Source organism: Pyricularia pennisetigena, chromosome 3 (genome assembly GCF_004337985.1).
Source record: "Pyricularia pennisetigena strain Br36 chromosome 3, whole genome shotgun sequence".
Classification (NCBI taxonomy): Eukaryota; Fungi; Ascomycota; class Sordariomycetes; order Magnaporthales; family Pyriculariaceae; genus Pyricularia; species Pyricularia pennisetigena.
The window spans coordinates 7,485,968-7,507,817 of record NC_043742.1 but is presented as its reverse complement, the minus strand read 5'-3'; the positions used below and the strand labels follow the sequence as shown (position 1 = coordinate 7,507,817).

The window sequence follows — 21,850 nt, the reverse complement described above, 5'->3', positions numbered from 1 at the left end:
CAGTCCCTCTATCTGTTTACAGTCGGCTGAACTTTTGCAGTTGAAATTATCGATCGGTGGCTAGGATCTGCGCTCTGCAAGACTGAGGAGCTCTCCCATCCCAACGATCTGCTTCTGGTGTCCGTCCAACGCAATCTTGAACACTGCAGTGGCGAGCTTCAGATTCTCGATCCCATTAGGCAATGCAGTTGCGTTGCGAAGAAGGATGTTTGCATCGGGTGAAAGATATATCCCAGGGGCGCACACCAAGTCTCAAACTCTTGCTGGTGTCCTACCAGCCCTTTCTCTACAACTTCCTAATTTCAGATTCAGATCAGCAGTGTTTTCCAGGGCCAGCACGGAAGGAGTCTTGATGCGTTAAGTTTGGCCCAAAAATGGTAACAATTTGTTTTGATCACACTCTGCATATTTTACTTACAAAAGACGTATCGAAATCTGTTCCGATTGCCAAGAAGCTTCTCGTCAACAGACTCCTTTGCAGCAGCGAGGGCGCAATCCACACTGGCTTTGCGCCAATGTTCGGCAACGCCGCAAACTGGCGTACCGCTCCTTCATTCCCCTTAGAGTTTAGTTTGGAGTGATGTCAGTCTTTCTCTTTTTTTTTTTGAGCATGACGAGACATTGATAGGAAACAAACATGTCGCAAACAGGCTTCTGCATCAGCCGGCTTTTGCAAAAGCTCAGCTCGCCGTAATCTTGCGGTTGTAGGTCATATCGGTTGGTAGAGCCTTGCGGGCGATGGCGAGCCCGTGCGTGATGAGGAGGTTGGTAATCACTCGCACAGCAAAGCCCGCCGACCAGTCCGGTGCAGCCGGTTACGATGACTTTCGTTTTGTTCTTGTTCCTGGTTTATCAAAAAGGGGAAATCATTGTCTATCATCCGTTGATTTGTGGCAATAGTCATGGCGGCCGTTACGTTCATTGTGGGATCAATTCTGGGAAGATTAGCAGTTGATCGGACCGGCCGGATAGGAATGCGGTTGCTGTGCCACACCACTGCCATCCATTTTTCCGATGTTAAGATGGTTATTCTTGTTGATTTTGGTCAACCTCCGACTTTCCATGTACGCTGATAGGGCGGGATGCGACTTATAGATCATGTGAATTGCTCTGCAACGTCATATCCATCCAGTTCCGTAACATGGTTACATATCAATCCCTACATCACTTAGGTGGATGGCTTAGATCATCTCGTATCGAAGTCTTGTAGATTTTCGCTCCCTTCGGGCAGCAACACGCTGATGATATCGTTGACGAGACGTCATTGGTGTAGATTTCTGGCTTTCAAGCGTTGGGGTAACGGTCGGAGGCTCGATAGTCACCACGAAGGGCGCATTCTATGCGACCGCTCGAGGGACCGGCGGCGCACCGGACAAGACGGAGGGCGAAGGAACTTTGGGCCAGCGTTTGAGGAACCTTGTCGGTGGCAGTCTCGACGGGTTTGCTGTGGACTCCATCATCTTCCTTCTCTCCAGGCGTCGGCGGCGTCTCTTTTCCTTCTTCAGAACGAGTGTCAGCCTTGACTTGATACAAAAATGCACGCGGATGACCTGGAATGACGTACATAAGCCTGGAGGCCGACACGAGACATTGCAAGATATAGTCTCCACTTGGCATTTTCGCCGATCCCGGCAAAGAATCTCTCAACAATGAGCGCCTTCTGAAGAGTCTCTAGCGGCATATGACGTCCCCAGAGCGTCGTGAGCGCCATGTTTACAGGGTGATCTGGGTCCCAGGATCGGACATGTCTGAGGTCTACCTCGACGACCCGGAGCCAGAGCTGGAGACGTGCACAGAGGTGGTCTTGGTGGAGGTTTTCGGGTTCCGAGAGGATCTGTGGATATATTTGCGGAGCGGTGCTTTGGGTGACTATTGGAGGTTCTGGAACGACTTGCTGTCGGAGCCAGCCGACTGCCGTCTTGATGATGGTCTGGAAAAAGCGCATTGAGAATTTATTTTGGGATGGAAGTGCGATCGGGAAAGGATGAAAAGAAAAGAAGACTGACTGAATGGTGATAACAAAAAGCAGTTGAAGCGATTTTTTTTTTTTTCTTTTTCGAAACTTGAGAAGTTTGAGTTGGAAAGAACGAACAACAGTCTTGAAAGCAAGCAAAAAAGGTATAAAGACACCATGGAGACTAAACCAGAAATGGCCCCATCAACCACTTTCTTTCAGGTCAATTGAGTGCCATTGTGAGGGAAATCTGAATGAGGCTTTTACGATCCGCAATCGGCGCAGTACAATACTTGAGCATCAACCTATTCAAGTATGTGGTATGCACAATGGTCAAAATCAAGCCCATGCCAAAGACGTCACAACAACTCACTATCAATACCAACAATGTGCACAATATCAAGGACAATACACTACAAAAAGACCAATCAATGCTATGTATGGATCGCATTCTACATTAAGTAACTCTTGATGCTTCTACGTTCATTTACAGTCATTACCAACTGCCACCCCCTAACTGGCATTTTTTCTGCTTTTCTGGCGCCTTCGAATTCAACAACGCCGAATTATGCAGCAGGCGTCGGGGTAGGCAGGCACGAGCATGCCGAGCTGACCCTAGAGATGACGTTTCCGGTGCAGCCCTTTTGCGCAAACTCGGGCACGACGCTGACGTCGGCGATGAAGGTCTTGGTGAACTCGCCGCAGAACTTCTGGCTCTCCTCCAGACGGCCCGAGACGCTCTCGGCACGCATGGCACGGAGGCAGTTGTCGGCGTTGCAGGACTTGGGCTTGCAACTCTCCTGCTTGGTCATCTTGACAAGGTAGCTGTTTGGAGTGTGTTAGTATTTGGCGACGCGAATTAAACAAAGGGCATCAAAACTTACCCGCCACGCTCGATGGTGTTGATAAAGATAAAGCCAGACGGCAGCATTGCGTACGAGGACCACGATCCGCTGAAAGCAATGATGCCACCGCCCTCAAGGTGGTCGTCCTCAGGGTAGATGTCAAAGTAGGCAATCTCGCAGACGCCGTTGCCTGTAGGGTCCTCGGGCACAGACGAAATGTCGTAGACACGCATGCCGGCGCCGTAATTGCTCTGGAAGATAAGATCCTTCTTGACGTAGAGGTTGTGGTCGATACCGCGGTTGGTGGCCTTGAAAAGACCCGTCTGTTTGGGGTTCTCAAGATCGCGGATGTCCCAGATGTAGGTAACGGGGTATCCGTCGGAAGCGGGTCCGTTCAGCTCCTCCTCATCGTACTCGTCATCCATAAACAGCCACTCTTGCCAGTTGACGTCGTTGACCCAACCCTGGTGGGTGTAGCTGGCGCCGGTGTATGAGGTAATAGAGATGATCTTGGAGTTGCGTTTATCGGTAACGTCGTAACTGTTGCAAGGAATAGCAGTCAGCTGACAATTCGGGGATGAAGCTGGTCACAGTAGGCAATAGGAAGGGCTTACATCGTCAGTGAATCCTCGTTGTAGCCGTAGCAGATATCACGGCCCTGGTACCGCTCATCGGGACCGCGATAGATAAGGCACTGAGCATCGTGCACGTATCCGTCTTGGCCCTGTTCGTGTGTCAAATCAGCCAACTGTTTTGTTTTGCTCACCATAGTCGCAAAAGGTCAACTTACATCGCAGCCAAGCTCCACCGGGTTTGAGGGGTCCTCCAGACTGAAAAAGTGCAGACCACCGTTGCAGTACTGGCCCCTAGGGCGCACGCCGACAGCAACGCCGTACTTGGCCTCCTCGTTGATCACAATGTTGTGGGTGCTTCCAAGGGGAAGGGTAGCATTGAAGTGGCCAGTGATATCCTTGGCGTTGGTGAAAAGAACGGGAGCCTCAGCATCGGTAACGGTGAGGAGCTTCTTCATGTCAAAGATCTGTACACCGTTGCCCTCAAGCTCGCTTCCAATGACCATGTAGTGCTGGTACGAGCGGATCTCAGTCCAGTAGGCACGGTCGGCGACTGGGGCAAACTTGGGACTGCAAAATTGTTAGTCATGATTTTTTTCCACCCTTGATGTGGACGTAGGTAGGAAAGAATATACGCACAGAAACCCAACGTGGCGCATCCTTCCGGTGGGAAGGACCTCGATGAAGCCCACTCCATCGTACATGCCAGTAGCTGTTGAAAGTTAGTATGGAGCAACTATCCTACTGAACAAATGACCGTTTGCAAACTCACCAATGAACTCCCGGCCAGTCTCAACATCCCACCAGCCCCACGACGAAGCACCCGACTTGCCACGGTAGTCGGTGTTGGGTGAGCCGAGAGTGGCATGGTTGATAAAGTCGTACAGGTCGATGTTCTTGCACCTGAACTTGTGCAGAGGGCTGTCGGGAATGGCCTGGGCGAAGCCGTCGACGCACTTGGTGTAGTTGAGACGGGGCCACTGGGTCGAGTCCATGAGACCGGCCTGCTCGTCGGCTTGCCATTGAGACTTTTAAGCGGGAAATTGACATGTTAGACATTAGACCAACTTGCAAACCGGTTATTGAACCTTCTCTGACCACCGGCAAACAACAAACTCACAATCTTCTTCATCATGAGCTGCTCGTGAATCTTGCCTGAGTCGTACAGTTCGGCAGCCCTGGCCTCATCCTTGGCCATCTCGGCGCCAAAGACGGCCGTCGCAGCGGCAAGAACAAATGAGTAGCGCATCGTGTCGTGAGGTCCGAAATAAAAGTGTCAACTCTACCAATGAAGGGAGGGCACTATTTGTCCAAAACTACAAGGCGACTTTCGTCAATCCTTGGCTTGGCAATCTCGGAGGTAGCTTCTGGGAAGCTGGACGGCTGCGACTTGTGGATGTCGAGGTGAGACGGGAAGAGAAGACCATCATGGTAGCACGAGGGGGGGCCGCTCTCTAATGAACCTTTTTATGGTAGATCAGTGAGCTAGGGTTGCCGCGGTGCACAATAGCAAACCGCCATTTTGTCCTGCAATTCTTTCGGCTCTGCCTGCCGAATCAAACCACCTACGCGAACCCTGATGTCTCCGCACCAGCTTGTTCGTTCGGCTCGGCGTTGGCGAAAATTGCCTTGCGAATTTCCAAAAGAGGCAGGCCGCGGTTTATTGCGGATACCGCCAGGTTGGGTACAAAGAGGCCGGCTGGAATTGGTAGATATCTCAAGATATCAGCAAGTGGGTGGAACCCGGCATCTTGGCACGCCATTGAGGAACAGGAAGGAGGTTTTTTGGGGGGGAAATCCTTTGCTGCGGGGTTGGAGAAGTTTTGGGGATGTTGCCAAGATTTCGAAATGATGCTTGGCTTGACTGGCTGAGCCAACCTGGGTTCCTGGCATGCCAAGCGTCTTTCGTTGTTTGTTTGCAGCCGTGAGCCGGTGGAAGACTCGTCAGCCTCGCCACCATGCAGCAAGCGTCAGGAACGGGATATTCACAGTGAGAGCTGATAACATGTTTGCATGCTCCCAGGTAAAATCCATGCTTATCACAGCAAAGGCCTGGCTCCGAGGCCAGCTGCTATCGGCTGTTTACTGCGAAATTGCTTTGTGCAAGCAACATTGGCAACATCGTCGGCTTGGAAGATGAACGGCCATGAGCTTCAATAACATCCACTCAAAGGGAGTCCCGAGTGAATGACACCATATATCTGCAGGGTCCAATCCACGTGGCTGGTACTTCTGTGCATTGATGCCAAATCATCGATGCACGCAGTCTAGAAATTCGATGCGTGAGTACCGACGGCTGTTGGAGGAGCTACTCCGTGTAATATATCATAGGGATATGGCTGAGGATCTCTGTGTAACATCAGCCCAAAGTCGGCAGAGGAACAACCTTACCTCCGCTCTGCGAGGCTTGTTCTTCGTTCCTGGTTGGGAATAAGTGGTACTCCAGAATAGCAGGTGTTTTTCTGCTTCTGATTCTATATTCTTACCTGCGATGTCGCCTAAAGCCATTCGCAATTCGCTTTCCTGCTTCTTGGCCATTCGTTATAAATGTACGACGAAATGGACCGAGAAATCCAGACAGCCTCATGCGACTTTGAGTGCGAGCTACCTCGCGGTCTCTGTTCCCTGTTTTTTTTTTTTTTTATCTCCAATAGTAAGGAGGCACAATCACTTCCTCGATGGAGCGGCAGCCAGCCGCTGTCAGAAGCCACCCGGCCCAGCCCAGAAATATTCATTAGTTGCAGTGACGGCACGATAGGTCCCATAATGCAGCCATCCAAATGCCTGGCCCGCTGACAATTTAAGCGTGGCGAGTAAAATCAGGTTTTGGTATGGTTTTTGCATCAAGGGTGCCTGATGCTATACCGTCAAGAGGTAGCGAGGGCGGCCAGACAGCGGGAGACAGCAGGGCAGTATAGCTCAACCAAAATACCGTCAAAACCAATACAAACAAGCATCTGCAAGAAGGGATCCCGTCATACTATGTCCCATCATAAAAGCCCACCTAACAGGTTGTCTGGTATCAACTCGCCACCTTGAGATTGGTTCTGTGCTGCGAGCCTGCAAAAAATTGTTCACGCCTGGATGTAAAGATGCTGGCAATCAAAACACCTTGCTAATAGCTGCCGCCGGCATTTTTATATTGATATGGCCGAAACATGCATCGCCTATATCCATAGGTTGCCACTAGACAACCCAGGTCGAGTGTGAAGACAGCCCTAGTCAATATTTTTATTTGCCTCCGCGATATTTCCTTGCCCTGCGAATCACTAGGTCCGGAAGGTGTGGCAAAACTCCGCCGGAGATCGTGCCTTGACTCCAAAGGACGGTGCGACCGTGATCTGGCGGTTGTATGGCCAGGTCTAGACCGTGGGAGAGGAAGTTTGGTGCTGGCTGCAGTTAATTCTCCAATTTGCTATTTTAGGGTCGGGCTTTTCCATGAAGAAAGATTAAAAGGCCCCGAGAGCTGGAGAAACAGGCGTTGGGTGCAGGGGTTGATATGGTACGCAATCTGGATAAATGCAGACGACAAGGGCATGAACTGTGCCTTCGGCGGACCAAATTCTTTGCCACGAATACCTTTCCTGTATACCCGGACTGCAGGGTTTAATCCAGGTGAGATCGGTTCTTGGCTGAAGACCCTGGATGAAGTGCCAGGCATAAGTCTAGATCCAAATTCATGAGGAGTTCAAGGGTATGTTGTAAATGGAAAAGATGGATTTCCTTTCCCGGCGACAGCACTTGCGGAAAAGCGGGAGTATCTCTCGCGCCATGGAACGACTGGCGATATTAACAGCCACACCGATGGGAACATCAAATAGAGACAGGCAAATGGGGTCGTCTATAAAACGACTGACAAGTCCCAGCGCAACTGGACGGACAAAGCTCAAGAAGCCATCGACAACAGAACATACCGTCTCATCAAACAACCACTTGGCATAAAGACATCTCTCAATTCTGTGACCACCACGTCGCCATGGCACCCCTCACGCAACTCATCGCGGTACTTGCCGGACTCGCAACACTTGCCACGGCAGCGCCCGCCGACACCTCAGAGTCCACGCCGGCCATCAAATCCGTCACCTTCTCTGGCAACGGCTGTCCGCAAAGCAACTCGCCCCGCGTCACCGAGTCGGACAGCGACGGTCTCTCTTTCAGCTTTGACGACTTCCAGGCATCCACATACCCGGCAAAGTCGCGCACGGCCAACTGCCAGGCCCACATTAACACGGCCGGAGTCGGGGCCGGATGGCAGGTTGCCGTGTCCGAGGTACTGGTGACTGGCAAGGGCAAGATCGCAGCCGGCGACTCGCTCGACCACTTCACAACTGTCTTCTTCTCACAGCAAGCTTCAGACACGGTCTCGTCGCAGGGGACGTTCCGCAACGGCAAAAGCGTCGACAGCAGTGCCCCGGAGGAAATCCGCGCGGCACCAAGCACCTTGTGGAGCTCATGCACCACCAGGTCTGATGGGGATATTCTCAACGTCAACTTCAGGGTCGCTCTGTTGGATCAAGGCGCGAGCAACTTTGATGTCAAGTCTGAGAAGTTGGTGTTCAAGTGGAGGAGATGCTGAGTGGTGGATGGAATTTCTGGCTTCAGGTTGTGAGAGGGATTGTCTGGAGGCTGTAAAAGTTTAGTAGGCTCAAAAAGAAGGTTTCCTGAATCAATCATATTGGCGTTCTATTTTAAAGATCGACCACGGCATAATTCGTCGCAAACGGATAATCAAAGTGCGTTGGTGGGATTTTGAGTCTGAAGGTTGAGTGTCACCCAAATTAACATGGGAAGGTGGGAAACCGTCCAGCGTCGATACAAGCATATTCTGAATGTGGGGCAATCCCCCAGCTTTCAGCAGTTCGCAGGGTCCATTTAGGCATCAAGTGGCCGCTAAGTGGGTGCGATACGTCAGAACTCGCCGCCGTCACCTCCAGCTGAAATTCAGAAATGCGCCTTTTTCAGTGATGGAAAAGCTACCAGAATTATACAACTGCCAGCTAGCATACGCCTCCACCGTTAATCGCTTCATCTGTTCTCTTGACTCTACCCCCTCGCCAGAAGACAAAATGCCAAAATCCAAACGCCCTCCAACACCGACGGACGATTCCCCCAGCGATGACGAACTCATCGACACGACAGCCAGACTTGAGCTGCACTCGCGCAGAACGGACCGCAAGCAGAAGAAGAACCAAAAACGACTTGAGAAGCTCGCCTCTCGGCCCAAGGTCATCATGGATCTGCCGCACGAGCTCTTGATTGACATCTTTTCCCTCGTCCGGCCGAGCGACATGTACGCGCTCATGCGAGTCAACCGACCCCTCCACGACTTTATACGCGCCGAAAGCGAGACCATATCCCGGCGGATCATCAGCCTACGATACCCGTGCCTACAGAAATGCTTCCGATTACCCGCCAGACTGGCCGATCTCGACGACACGCAACGCGCTGCCGTCAAGGCCGACGTGGGCGGCGGACAGATGCGACTTGTGGCGCAGAAGGACGACCAGCAGTGGGAGCGCGGGAACCAGCCGCAGGAGGAGCAGGGACGACAGCGTAGTCGTGGCTGGGGCAGGACCTGGCGGTTGTACAACCACCCGTCACACCTACCGCATGTTGGACGGCCCGACCCAGACTCGCTGTGCGACTGCGTGACGTGCACCATACGCTGGATCGGGCTCAACATAATCGTCGACTTTGCCTACTGGCAAAGCCATTTGGACGCTGGGGAGCCTATTCCCATGTTCAAGTCGTGGCAAGCTCCTCGGTGGAACACGGAGCTTGTGGCACGGCACGCGGCCATCGTCAACAAGGCTGTTGTAGACCGGGACCCGCTGTGGTATGCCCGCATCCTCGAGCTGCACCTGGCCACCACGGTCCGATCGATCCGGAGGCACGCGGCGAACAAGGGAAACAAGAGAAGGCGTTACCTGCTTACGGACGAGGACGCGCGGTCCGAGACGGATGCTTTTCTTGAAAGGAGCGGTCCGCCCACCATCGATTGGCCGTATCATCGCGACACCTATTACATGCTCGAGGTAAGTTTCAATGATATTATGCCGCTTTGATAATCAGGTGTTGATGGTGATTCCAGGCGTATGTTCCGAATCGAAGCTGGAGTGGCGACGAAAAGAAGTATCTCTACGTACCTGCCGAGCAGCACGAAAGGGAGGTGCAAAACATCATTGCGAATACAGTTTTGCAACAACCAAGGGGGCGCGGAGACTCGGAGGCAAGCGATGTGCGGGCCCCCTGAACGCGCTACTTGGTGAAGCAGCCTTGTGTTAGGCATATTTCCATGCTCCACGTTCGAACTCTTTATCTTGATATGTGACCAGAAATGTCCCCAATTGGGTGGGCCAGCCAGTATCCTCACTCCTGGTTTATTTACCAAATCTGGGCTGTGCAACGCCTTGCCTCTCCACAGACCTCCGTTGTATTTGTCTGTGGAAGCAGCCTGCTGGCATAGTGGGTTTCTGCCGACAATGACCCTGCTGGGTTGCCATGAGTGCTATGACTATGATGCCCATTTATTCTAGAGCTATGAGAACAACACGACCGTGCTGCCACACGTACCAGTCGTGCCTGTGCGCAGGCTTTCGACTCGAATAGCGATTGTCGTATATGTTTTACGATTCATTACATCACAGAAACAGCCATACGAACACTTATAGAATCGTATAAATCGTGTGGCAGCTAGTGCCAGTCATTAGCTGGGAATCAACATACACACTGGAAATACAAGCGCCCGCCGTCCATGACCAAAAGCTGAAACGCCAAAAGCATTCACCAAAGACTTTACATCGCCCACAAAGGCTCTTCCAGAACCTCCCATTCGGAAGAACTACGCTCCTGCAACCCCATCGGCTCCTCCAGTTCTGGATCTCTCTTGAACGACACTCTTTTCCTGCTGGGCTTTTGCGACGACGCGAACCTCAGGATTCCCCTCGGCGACATCTCGGCTGGTGTCGGCATGTACGTATCACCTCTAGCGACGTTCCTTTGCGGCGGCGGCGGCGGCGGCGGCGGTGACTCGCTGACTATACTGCTCGCCGCCCTCCTGGCAAAGAAGCTGGCTCCCGTATCGGACGAGCAGGTGCCGGCCATGATGTCGTGCAGCGGGTCGTGCCATTCCTGTCTCTGCTCATGCTCTAGTGGCAGTGAATTGCGCCACTCCCGCCTCCGCCCCTGTTGTGATGGCAGCGAGTCGATGGAGCTCCCGCTGCCGCTGCCGCCGCTGACGCTCTCGTTGCTGTAACAACTGCTGGCGGTCCTAGAGCTGCTGTTGCTATCACTTCTGGAGCAAGCGCTGCTGCTCCTGCTGGTTCTGCTCGCGCCGCTGAGGCTATCCGCGCGTTGGAGGTCGTCGCCCCTTCTTGTGCTGCCGTCGTCGCTGTGCAGGCTGTACAGCGAATGCAGGTCGGCAGACATGGGCTTCCTCGTAAGCCTCCTGTGCTCGTGGAAGGTCTGCGAGCAGTAGCGCATGGGGCCGGTGGCCTGCGGTCGCTGTGCTTGTGCCGGCGCGGGAGCCCGTACGTGCTGTCTCGACTTTGGATACGACGACTGGCGGGGCGCCTCCGATGCCGACGTCGATATCAGGATCCATGGCAAATCGTCATCGTGGCTGGTGCTCGAATCGCTGCCGCCGCCGTGGAGGAGGAATGTCGGGTATGGTATGTAGGCTTTCTTTTGCAATGGTTGTATGTGCGCGGGGATGACGGTTGCTGGGCGTGGAGCCTGTGGCGTGTTGTGATACTGGACGGTTGACACCATTTTGATCTTTAGACACAAACAGAAGAGGTCTTGTTTCGAGCATACAGCACAGGCATACGGAAGGAGTCAAGAATTTGGGTTGTGGGCAGACTAGCAACCGACGTTTGATGGTTGCGCCAGGTTTAAGATATCAGGAAGCGCAGGTTTAGAAGCTTCGCAAGCAGAGCGATCCTTCAAAAACCATGACATTTCCGAATCTGCCGAGTTACCCCTCATCGACCACGAATAGACTGGATGAAAGCAGATGAAGCTGCGGTTGCAGATTGTGACTGAGTATAGCTACCAATTAAAGAAACCGAACAGACCTATGACCTCATCCTGAGGGGGAAATGTCTCGGTCTGTGGGAACCTTGTTGATGGGATCAGATTGTAGTTTAGTGATCATGAGACTTGACGGGAAAGGGGACAAGAAGATGGGATGACTGGGCACTGTCATTCGGAGCCCGTTGAGAACCATTTCTCCTCGGAACGTTTATGGCCGTGGACTTCAGCCCTAGCAAGTCGGCGAACGAATTTCCTTGCAAGCAGGCCGATTGCTGTTTTGGGGGGGTAAGGGAGTCTAGAAATGGGCCGAACGGTTCTTGGTCGACAGCCATGTTGCGGCTCTGCTAATCCAGGGGTTGTTGGCATCTAGCGATGGGATCCAACTTGGCAGAGTAATCTCGACAAACACCCATCCATCGGCTTCAATCGGCCTTTTATGCTCAAAAGCCACATTCCACGTTGACTCAAGCCCCAGGCCTGGAGTAGTCCAAGCCTTTCACCCTCTTCCAAACCTCTCTAACCACCCTCTCCTGCGCCTGTCTAGCCGTCTCGCCCTCGGAAGGGCCTGCAGGTCTGCGCATGGCAGCGACAATATGAACGTCAGTGCGTCGTCATCCCATAATGTGCCCAAGTAGGGGGCGGCCAGTCAGACAGAGAGAGAAAGAGAGAGAGAAAAAAAAAAGGGATGAACAAATAACGTTGCAAAGAGTGTATGGAGAGATGGAGAGGGACGAAAACAAAGATGACGACAATTGACAAATGCCAGATGACAAATGAAAGGTACAAGCCTGACTCACCGAATACCCAAATAGAGTCTGCTGCCGAGCCGTGCGTCCTGAATTTCGGCCGTTTCTGGATCCGAAGGAGGGGTCCCCGTCGTCACCAGGCCGCCTGCTTCTTTGAGGATGGCTATTCCTGCCGCGACGTCCCTGCGCGCGAGGTCAGTTGTCATTTTTTTTTTTTTTTGTTTCTTGTTTCTAGGTTTTCTTGGCAGATGAAAATGGGATGTACATGCGACTAGGGGGTGAGAGAGAAAGGGAAGGAGGAAGAAACAAAGAGGCAAAAGGGACAATGATCCTTACCACTCCCAACAGCCACCCTCCCACCATATGTCAAACGATCCCATGGCCGTATAGGCCAAATCGAGCGTCGCGCTGCCCAAGCTCCTTATGCCGTGGACCATGCCGCCTCTGCCCCCGCGGCCCCCGAGCTCAGTCGCCATGTTGACAAACGTTTCTACTTTTCTCTGCAGGTTCCCCTCTGGCAGGTCCCTCCGGTCCTTGCCCCACTCGCACGAGAATATGCAGCCCTTGGGGGCCAGCGGCGGCAGCGGCGAGTCCCTTACCAGCGGCAGGGGGATGGACTCGTTCAGCCAGGCGCCGCGGCCGCGGCAGGCCGAGAAGAACTGGTTGGCAAAGGGGGCGTTGATGACACCGACGACGGGCTCGTGGTTGACCACCAGGCCGATGGACACGCAGAACATGGGAAACAGATGCGTGAAGTTGACGGTCCCGTCGAGCGGGTCAACGATCCATGTCGGCGACGACGTCACGAGGTAATCCCGTGACGCGCCGGCCGAGTATGTCTCTTCGCCGATGAAGCTCCGGGGGGCGTCAGCCCCGTTGCTAGGTAATGCGGCATGCGGGCCGGGGACTAGACCCGGGATTGAAACTGGGGGCCCGGCCGGAGATACGGGACCAACTCACCTGTGACTGGGGTATTTCTTGGCAATGGTTGTCCGTATGAATTCTTCGACCTTGAGGTCTGTCTCGGTTACGATGTCCACCGCACTAAATAGTCACGAGGGGGTGCCCAGCCGGGCATGTCAACAGCAAGTCCATGGGTATTACTGCTATGTGGTGGATAGTCCAATGGCCAGCCAATAGGGATCAAGGCGCAGAATTGAGTTTGGGTATGGACAAGAAAACACACCTTTCCTTCTCGACCGACTTCTGTGCAGCACTGGTGCCAAACCGGGCCCGGGCTGCGTCCATCAACATGGAACCGGCATCCTTGCCCAGCTGAACGGCAAAGTCGTAAGCCTGTTGGAGCTCCTTGTCGTTCAATGTAGTATCCGCCATTTTTTTTTTTTTCCTCTCTTTCTTTTTTTGCTGTCGTCTCAAAATGTCTGTCTGTCCTTCTCACCGTGGGGGGAAAGTTAGATGAGCTGATTGATTGGATAACCTGGGGATAAAAGATGAAAGAACATTCATCCAGAAGGTTGTATCTTTTCTCGTCTTCCTTGGTTCTCTTTCTTGGAGGCCAAGGTGCGGTGGGGGGGGGAAAGGGGGTTTGTTGGATACTACGAGTTGGGTTGTTCTTGGAGGGCAGGATGCGGAGTAGATCTTTTTTTGGTTGGTTGTTGATTTGTTACCTCACCTCCGAAGCAAGCCGAGACACTGGGTCGCCGGTGTATTTTCCGCATTCTGCTCTACCACAGTAAAAACCGGGCCCAGTAAACCCCCAACCCAAGATAAAGATAGCCACCCAAGCCCCCCTCATGATCAAGGGTGGAAGAGTCATTAGCCACTTGGCCCCCAAAAATTAAAGAGGGGAAAAGCTCTCTCCCAAAACCCCCGCGCTTCTACTCCACACGAACTTCCCCGGACATGTGCCGAGAGGACACCATCCTAGATTTGGTTGCTGCATCTCCGGCCGACAAGGCAGGGAAGAACTTGTTGCTTTGTGGCAGACGAACTATGCCAGAGGACTTTTGATGTGAGAATACATTCAGAATCATTTTCTTGTAATTAAGTTGTGCACTAATTGTATGTTGATGAACTCTCACGAGTGATTTCCAAAGTAACTGTTCGGAAATTTACTTTCATTTTAATGTTGAAAAGCCCGGTAGCTTCGTACTATGCATACTACATACAGTATAGAAAAGAACCCTTGAGGCTACACCAAAAAAAATTCAGGATCTCCACTTTGACTGTTCCGTCATCGGCTTTGTAGCTTTTGTCACCGATACTAGGCCAAACGACTACAGGCGAAGAAGAAGACTCTTATGAAGAGAGCAATATAAACTTATTATATGTATATGTATATGTGAATAAAAAGACACGGCTCGGCTCGCAAACAAAAAAAAAAAACAAAAAAATGACTCCCCAAAAACCAACCATCCTCCTCCTCAACGGCCCAAACCTCAACCTCCTGGGCACGCGCGAGCCCCAAATCTACGGCTCGACGACCCTCCCCGAGGTCGAATCGCGCTGCGTCGACCTCGCCTCGTCGCTCGACGTCAACCTGCGCCACGTGCAGTCGAACCACGAGGGCGCCATCGTCGACGCCATCCACGCGCTGCGACGCGACCTGCCGCTGGCCGGCGTCGTCATCAACCCGGGCGCCTTCACGCACACCAGCGTCGCCATCCGCGACGCGCTGCTCGGCGTCGGCGCGCAGTTCGTCGAGCTGCACGTCTCCAACGTGCACGCCAGGGAGCAGTTTCGGCACCACAGCTACCTGAGCGACAAGGCTGTCGCCGTCATTTGCGGCATGGGCGTTGATGGGTACGCCGTGGCGGTGGAGTTTATGGCCAAGAGGTTGAGAGCGCAGGCTGGGGCGAAACTGTAATGTTTTTTTTTTTTTTCTTGGTGTTGGAGATTGTTGTGGTTGGTGATTGGAATCTTTGTTTGTCTGCTCAATCTTCCTACCGCTTTCTTTGGATACGTTTTCATTGAATACGGATGTACCTACCTACGTATAAAGTAGGTGTAGGCGTGCCAGCAAGAGCAGCGTAACCAGAGCAAAATAATGCAGTGATGTTGTTTTCATTTGATTCTTTTTTGTATGCTTCGTGTGTACGACTAGGAAGGCAGACCACTCTTTGCAGGTATCATTATACGCTCAACAGTAATAACAGAGAGAGAAAAAAAAAAGATGTAAATGCTGCAGATGCCGCTCCCAGACCCTCCAATCAATTTGTCAAGAACAGTGGCTACTTTGTAATGTCGAAGAGAAAGAAAAGGAGAAAAATAAAAAGGAAGAGATGAAATTTGCAAGGGTCAACCTAGGCTGACCTACAGCTTTGGTTTCTGCCCAAGTTTAGACGCAATCACCTCGGTCACCTTTTGTACCGGCAAATCATCGACCTCCTTTCCAGTCCAGTACTTGTCCTAATTTATTCGAAAGAGGTTAGTCTGGATACCTTGACGTTGCTTGCGCACTAGTAAAGCAAAGCAAATCAAAGCAAAAAGCCAAGCAAAAGCAAAAGCAAAACAAGCACAAAAACAAGGAAACAAAAAGCGGTTAAGCTCACCTGCTCCAAGCCCTGGTAGATGAGCGCCTCGGTACCCAAAATGACCTGCCAGCCCTGACCCTCGGCCAGCGCCCACAGCTGTGTGTACGGTGTCGGGTTGTAGCACATCTCCAGAATGGCGCCCTTCCTCTCCTTTGCGAAAAACACCTCCATGATCTCGCGGGCGAGGTCCTCCTCGGCCGTCTTTGGCGCAAAGTCTGGGACGCAGAGCACCATGGCGCCGGGCGACTCGAGACGGGTGGCCTGCTCGACCGACGAGACGTGGACCAGCCCCTGCCCGTAGCCGCGGGCGGTGCAGTCGGCCACGACGTCCTCAACCTCGCGCGCGTCGCGGTTGACCATGTAGATGTCGCGCACGCCCAGCCAGCGGCGGAGGGCGTAGACGGCGCTCCTGGCGGCGCCGCCGCCGCCCAGGACCAGCGCGGGCCGGTCGCGGATCACGGCGTCCGGATCGGCGACGTTGCGGAGGAAGCTCTCGCGGACGCCGATGACGTCGGTGTTGGCGCCGCAGTAGAGGCGGCCGCCGGGCACGGTGGGGTCGGGCCGCAGGAAGACGGTGTTGCAGGCGCCCACGTCGCGGCACTCGTCGGTCAGGTGGTCGAGGTGCGGCATGATGGCGACCTTGTTGGGCATGGTGACGGACGCGCCGTAGAAGCCCGGGTCGCGCATCAGCCGCAGGAAGCGCGGGATGTCGGACGAGTCGAGCCGGAACTGCTCCCAGCGCAGGCCGAGCTCCTGGTAGATTGTGGAGTGGAACAGCGGCGAGAGGGAATGTGTGATCTTCTGGCCGAAGAGGTAGCCGTGCCGGTCGACGCTGGCTATGGACGCTGCCAGGTCGGCGTCCAGGAGGGGCTGTTCTGTGGTTGTTGCCGTTGCGGAAGCCATCTTTGGTGGGTTGCAGGCGAAGTCAAGGAAAGAGGATGGGACGAGGTGCCAAGGACGGGAGGAGACCCGAGTTGACTTGATCTTTTAGATCCAAGGTCACAAGGAGTTATTATGTGTCTAGGTGTGTGAGGATTACTTTGGTGGTGAAAAGGTATCAAGAACGGGGAGTGTGACGAGGTGGTATTTGACGTATCGCCAGTTCGAGGAAAGGGTATTTAATCTAAGCAGGAGAAAAAAAAAAAAAAAAAAAAGATTGATGTAATAATGGCTGGTGTCTGGTCTATATGCGCGCCGTCTGTTTGTTTGTACGAATGTGGAATGTCACCTAAAAGTGCGTAAAGGATTGCAAATGCAGATCCAGCAAGCCAGAAGCCGGAGCAGAAGCAGATACAGTGAGCGTGAAAGTGAGTGGTGAGTGAGTGAGCAAAGAGTACTCGGGCGTATCCTTCAGTACGCCTGGCTCTATTTTTCTCTCTTTTGTTTGTCCTGCTTCGTACCGTTTGTTTCCTGCTTGCGAATCACCCCCCGTTCCCCGTGCCAATGAAAGTGGGCCGAGTCTGCAAATCATTCTACCCCCAAGCTATACATATTGCGCGCAAAAGAAGCCCTTGCTGGGCATCTGTCTTGTTCGTGGCAAAAGAAAAGACCGGCAGGCGGAGGAAAGACAAGAAAGGGGGCTTGACTCGAAGTGGATGACGAAGATGGACTCGGAATCCACAGCAAAAAATTGATTTAATTGCAAATAAATAGTCACTTGACAGGAAAAGCAAATCAAATCTTTTCCACTACCAATTCGGCCAAGCTTTTTTGTGGCACCCAGGGACGGTTAAGCGTTTATCCTCCCCAACCGGCTTTTGCGCGGCGTGGTGAATTGAGTATCGAGTAGCACATCAGACCCACAAAGTTCCAAGTCTTAGCACGAGCGTTATAGCCTGATTTGCCTAGTTACCGCGAATTAATGCTGTGCTTGCGGGGAAATGCGCTGTAATGATTTTTCCTGCAGCCCTTGGCATGGATGGGGTAAATATCCCGCAGTACAGTTGGTTTACTGGCACAGGGACATTGATCTAGCGCTGCAATAATAATAAAAATAAATAATAGTAATAATACACAACAGCATTATCCTCATTGGACTGTTACTGCTACTGTCTTGTCACTCCTTAGTAATGCCCAAAACCAACTTTGTACATAGATCCACACTCTTCATTCTTGTAGCATCCCAACCAATTACCACACTCACATCTCTGGCTGATCGCTTAGTTTCGGCCTGGAACCCGATGCGGGATCGGATTCAATTCTCAAACAGAACCTGCCTGAGTGGGCGTCCTCCCTCAATGCTATCAGGGTCGAGTGATGAACATTCTCCCAGGAATGGATGGGTCGGTCACCTTCTCATTCAGGTATTATTTTTCTAATCAAGTTCATCTTAGTCAGTTTTTAGCCAGTCCGTGAACGGCCCCAGTCAGTGATGATACTCTTTTGATACCTCACTTCCACCTGGTCTCCAATTTTGTTATGTGTACGCCATAAGCTGTGAGACTCAAAATTTCCTTCCCTGTCAAGCCTCGGCTATATGTGTTTTGGGTGTACACGCATAATAAGCACACAGCACCACAACCACATTAAACAATAAATAATAACAGCACACGCCAGACACCGCCACAATGCCCAACCGCCTCGCGATAAGCACAATGTCCCTCGGGCGGTGCTATGCCGGGCACTCCATAGAGCACCGGCTCGACCTGGCCCAAAAGTACGGCTACGAGGGCATCGAGATGTTCTTTGAGGACCTCGCCCACGAGGCCGAGCAGATCCGGCAGCAGCAGCCAAACCCCTCCTCCTCCTCCCCCGCCACCTCCACGCCGCACACGGTCGAGACCAGCCAGCTCGCCGCAGCCGCGCACATCCGCAAGCTCTGCCGCGCGCGCAACCTCGCCGTGATCTCCCTGCAGCCCTTTCTCAACTACGACGGCCTGCTCGACCGGGACCAGCACGCCCGCCGCGTCGGCGAGCTGCAGCACTGGATCTCGCTCGCCCACGCCCTGGGCACCGACCTGATCCAGATCCCGTCCAGCATGCTCCCGTCCGCCCAGACCACCAGCGACATGGCCGCCATCGTGTCGGACCTGCGCGAGGCCGCCGACCTCGGCCTGGCCGCCTCGCCGCCCGTCCGCTTCGCCTACGAGAGCATCGCCTGGTCGTCGACCTCGGACCTGTGGGAGCAGTCGTGGGAGGCCGTGCGGCTCGCCGACCGGCCCAACCTGGGCGTGTGCCTCGACACCTTCCACATCGCCGCGCGCCTGTTCGCGGACCCGACCCGCCCCGACGGCACCGTCCCGGGCTGGGAGGCCGCCGTGGAGCAGTCGGTCGCGCGCCTGGCCACCTCCGTGAGGGAGGAGCCGCATCGCGTCTTTTGGGTCCAGGTGGCCGACGGCGAGCGCCTGTCCGCCCCGCTGCTGCCGGGCCACGAGTTCTACGCCGACGGCCAGCCGCCCCGCATGAGCTGGAGCCGGAACTGCCGGCTGTTCTACGGCGAGGAGGCCCGCGGCGCCTATCTGCCCGTGAAGCAGATCGCACACGCCATCTTCAAGGCCGGTGCGTGGGAGGGCTGGGTCTCGCTGGAGTTGTTCCACAGGAGGATGGCGGACGAGGGGAGGGATGTGCCTGAGGAGCTGGCCGCGAGGGGCGCTGCTTCGTGGGAGAAGTTGGTGGCCGATTTGCAGATGAGGGTAGAGCGTGTTCCAGACAGGGCGGCTACTGCGTCCTTGTAGGTGGATATACCTGGGCTTGTGTTCTAGGGAGTAATACAAGTGACGATGACAAGAAGAATTGGACATCTGCTCGAGCTGTGTATTTGGTTTTTTTTTCTTTTTTTTTTTTTTGGTGTCTGAGAGTTTCAGATGATAATTATAGCATCTTCGAATAGAGCAAATAATACCCCCATCTTATTTGTCCCTCATGCTTTCACCCGAACAAGTTTGCATAGTCGGCCAAATCGTATTAATCAAGGCAGTCACTGGCTGTCAATGCACTACCACAGCGCTCTAGAAACATAGGCCTGGCACCTAACGCTGATTTCGAATCTGTCGGTATGTATCTCCACGGTCATTCCAGACAGAGTATAATATATATATATATATGACTACCACTTCCTCGGCAAATTATTTTTGCTGTGCGAATACTCTTTATCATATAGTAGCGTAGCAGCCTGCGAGATTAAAGCAATGAAACCAAAAAAAATAAAAATAAAAAGAATACACATGCAACCTGTTTGCATTCACCACTCGAACAAACACACCTTCATCTCCACCTCACGCAGCTCCATCCTTACCCCGGGCATACGTCGGCGGCGGCGTGACCTGGCCGTCTTCCACGATGCCAGCCTCTCCCTTCTCGACCTCTCCGCCGAGTGCGACTCCGCTCCCGTCCGAGTGGTGACCCAGCTCCGACATGACGGTGGCGTTTGCGCGGTGGACGGGCCTGATCTCGAACAGGCGGTCCATCTTCTCCAGCGGGATCGACTTGGTCTCGGGCACGAGGAAGAAGATGAAGACGACCGAGATGAACATGAGCGCGGCGAAGAAGAAGTAGACGCCGTATCCCCACACCTCAAACATGGTCGGGGTGAAGCGCGAGATGATAAAGTTCCAGAACCAGTTGTTGGCGGCTGCGTTGGCCTGGCCGAGGGATCTGTATGGAGTGGGTTAGTTTATACAGCTATTGATTGGTGAGGGCAGGGGGAGACAGAAAAAAAAAAAAAATCATACCGAGTGTTCTGGTCAAACATCTCCGAGTTTATGACCCACGGCGTGCCGTTCCACGAAGGAGTGTAAAAGGCGGTCCACAGGTAAAAGAAAAAGATGGCGGCGACACCACCAGGCGGCAGACCACCCGTAGTAGGGTTCTTTTCGGGCTGGGCAATCTTGATGTAGGCACCAATGAACCTATCGTCGAAAACACAGGGTAAGCCGAGGGAAGTTGCATCAAACCGAGCTGATACGCGACACAACTTACCACATGCAAGCACCACCCCCAATACCACCCATCATCAAGAGCGGGCGACGACCCCAGTGGTCAATCATCCACATGAGCCAAATGATGGTCAAGATCGTCTTGACCACACCAAAGAGACCCGTGGTCAGGAAACCAGTGTTGGTACCCGTGATGCCCAAGCTCTTGAACACGGTCGGGCTGTAGTAGTTGATGGCGTTGATGCCGGAACCGTTCTGCCACATGAAGAGCAGACCACCGAGGATGAAGCGCCACTGAACGCGCCGGGCCTTGAGCGCCGCAAAGGGCTTCCAGAAACCGGCACCAACCTCGCGGCGCTGCTGCTCGAGGCCCTCGTCGATGTATGAGATCTCCTCGCGGATGTATTGATGGTCCGGCTCGAGGTTGCGCATCCAGCAGAGGACCTTGATGGCCTTTTCGCGCTGGCCCTTCTCGAACAGCCACCGCGGGGACTCGGGGATGTAGAGAGCGCCGAAGAGAAGCAATCCGCCCGGGATGAGCTGGACCGCAAAGGGGATCAGCCACTGGGAGTGCGAGGGCGGGAGGGTGCTGTTGACGCCGTAGTTGATCCAGAAGCCGACCAGGCCACCGATCTGCCAGCCGAGCTCGTATATCCCGACGAGACGGCCGCGGACGGCTGGGGGGGCAAGCTCGGAAATGTAGATCTAGATGCTTTGTCAATATTTGTTTTTTATTTCTTTATTTGATGGTGGTTGACCGGGGTAGCTCACAGGTGTCATGTTACTCATGCCGCCGATACCCTGTTTTGATACATCATGTCAGCACTGCGTTCCTGAACGCTGCAAACTCTCAGCTAGTTTTTTGCACCAGAACAACTCACAAGACCAGCCAAAACCCTTCCTCCCAAAATCAGACCCAGACCCCTTTCCCTGGTCGCGCCAAGCATGATGCTGGCACCGACCATGAAAACAACGGAAAAGGCCATCAGGCTCTTCTTCCTACCGAGGAAGTAGCTCGACACATAGGCCAACAAGCTGCCGAAAAAAGCACCAGCCTGGTACAGCGACACAATGTTTGCCTTGAGCAGCGCCAGGTCCGACGACGAGTACGACGAGAACTCAAACTCGTCGGTGAACGACGGCAATGCCAACGTGGTGCCGATAAAGGCAGAGTCGTAGCCGATGGTGCATGACGCAAAAGACGCGATGGACGCGCACAGGTATACGCGCCAGTTGTAGACGGCCTTGGGCGTCGGCCGGTCCTCCTTGAGGGCGAGGAGCGTCATGATAAAGCTCCTTTCCCCCCTTCGGCTGGTTGTCTTGACTTTTTT

General features: G+C 53.5%; 9 protein-coding genes across 9 annotated transcripts; 3 read left to right on the top strand and 6 right to left on the bottom strand.

The window, feature by feature from the left end:
• Positions 1 to 60: 60 nt before the first annotated feature.
• On the bottom strand, positions 61 to 559 carry PpBr36_03796 (uncharacterized protein; the record flags this gene model as incomplete). Its single annotated transcript, XM_029890965.1, has 3 exons — positions 61 to 251; positions 276 to 348; positions 419 to 559. Coding segments are annotated over 3 exons (405 nt in total), but the record flags the coding sequence as incomplete, so codon positions are not given.
• A 725-nt stretch (positions 560 to 1,284) lies between these two features.
• PpBr36_03795 (uncharacterized protein) lies at positions 1,285 to 1,999 on the bottom strand (the record flags this gene model as incomplete). The annotated part of the gene is made up of 2 exons (XM_029890964.1): positions 1,285 to 1,518; positions 1,565 to 1,999. Coding segments are annotated over 2 exons (669 nt in total), but the record flags the coding sequence as incomplete, so codon positions are not given.
• A 521-nt stretch (positions 2,000 to 2,520) lies between these two features.
• On the bottom strand, positions 2,521 to 4,620 carry PpBr36_03794 (uncharacterized protein; the record flags this gene model as incomplete). Its single annotated transcript, XM_029890963.1, has 7 exons — positions 2,521 to 2,779; positions 2,839 to 3,339; positions 3,414 to 3,523; positions 3,590 to 3,941; positions 4,011 to 4,083; positions 4,144 to 4,399; positions 4,492 to 4,620. 7 exons carry the CDS (start codon positions 4,618 to 4,620, stop codon positions 2,521 to 2,523), a joined length of 1,680 nt encoding a protein of 559 aa, XP_029753229.1.
• Positions 4,621 to 7,347: 2,727 nt separating this feature from the next.
• PpBr36_03793 (uncharacterized protein) lies at positions 7,348 to 9,624 on the top strand (the record flags this gene model as incomplete). Its single annotated transcript, XM_029890962.1, has 3 exons — positions 7,348 to 7,919; positions 8,230 to 9,406; positions 9,463 to 9,624. 3 exons carry the CDS (start codon positions 7,348 to 7,350, stop codon positions 9,622 to 9,624), a joined length of 1,911 nt encoding a protein of 636 aa, XP_029753230.1.
• A 542-nt stretch (positions 9,625 to 10,166) lies between these two features.
• PpBr36_03792 (uncharacterized protein) lies at positions 10,167 to 13,486 on the bottom strand (the record flags this gene model as incomplete). The annotated part of the gene is made up of 6 exons (XM_029890961.1): positions 10,167 to 11,123; positions 11,927 to 11,978; positions 12,203 to 12,334; positions 12,488 to 13,030; positions 13,112 to 13,195; positions 13,338 to 13,486. 6 exons carry the CDS (start codon positions 13,484 to 13,486, stop codon positions 10,167 to 10,169), a joined length of 1,917 nt encoding a protein of 638 aa, XP_029753231.1.
• Positions 13,487 to 14,504: 1,018 nt separating this feature from the next.
• Positions 14,505 to 14,978, top strand: PpBr36_03791 (uncharacterized protein; the record flags this gene model as incomplete). Its single annotated transcript, XM_029890960.1, has 1 exon — positions 14,505 to 14,978. One exon carries the CDS (start codon positions 14,505 to 14,507, stop codon positions 14,976 to 14,978), a length of 474 nt encoding a protein of 157 aa, XP_029753232.1.
• PpBr36_03790 (uncharacterized protein) lies at positions 14,526 to 16,548 on the bottom strand (the record flags this gene model as incomplete). Its single annotated transcript, XM_029890959.1, has 3 exons — positions 14,526 to 14,961; positions 15,429 to 15,520; positions 15,664 to 16,548. Coding segments are annotated over 3 exons (1,413 nt in total), but the record flags the coding sequence as incomplete, so codon positions are not given.
• Positions 16,549 to 18,170: 1,622 nt separating this feature from the next.
• PpBr36_03788 (uncharacterized protein) lies at positions 18,171 to 21,805 on the bottom strand (the record flags this gene model as incomplete). The annotated part of the gene is made up of 6 exons (XM_029890957.1): positions 18,171 to 19,312; positions 19,880 to 20,238; positions 20,316 to 20,492; positions 20,563 to 21,224; positions 21,291 to 21,320; positions 21,401 to 21,805. The coding sequence occupies 6 exons, from the start codon at positions 21,803 to 21,805 to the stop codon at positions 18,171 to 18,173; spliced, it is 2,775 nt and encodes a 924-aa protein (XP_029754093.1).
• PpBr36_03789 (uncharacterized protein) lies at positions 18,213 to 19,319 on the top strand (the record flags this gene model as incomplete). Its single annotated transcript, XM_029890958.1, has 1 exon — positions 18,213 to 19,319. The coding sequence occupies one exon, from the start codon at positions 18,213 to 18,215 to the stop codon at positions 19,317 to 19,319; it is 1,107 nt and encodes a 368-aa protein (XP_029754094.1).
• Positions 21,806 to 21,850: the final 45 nt, after the last annotated feature.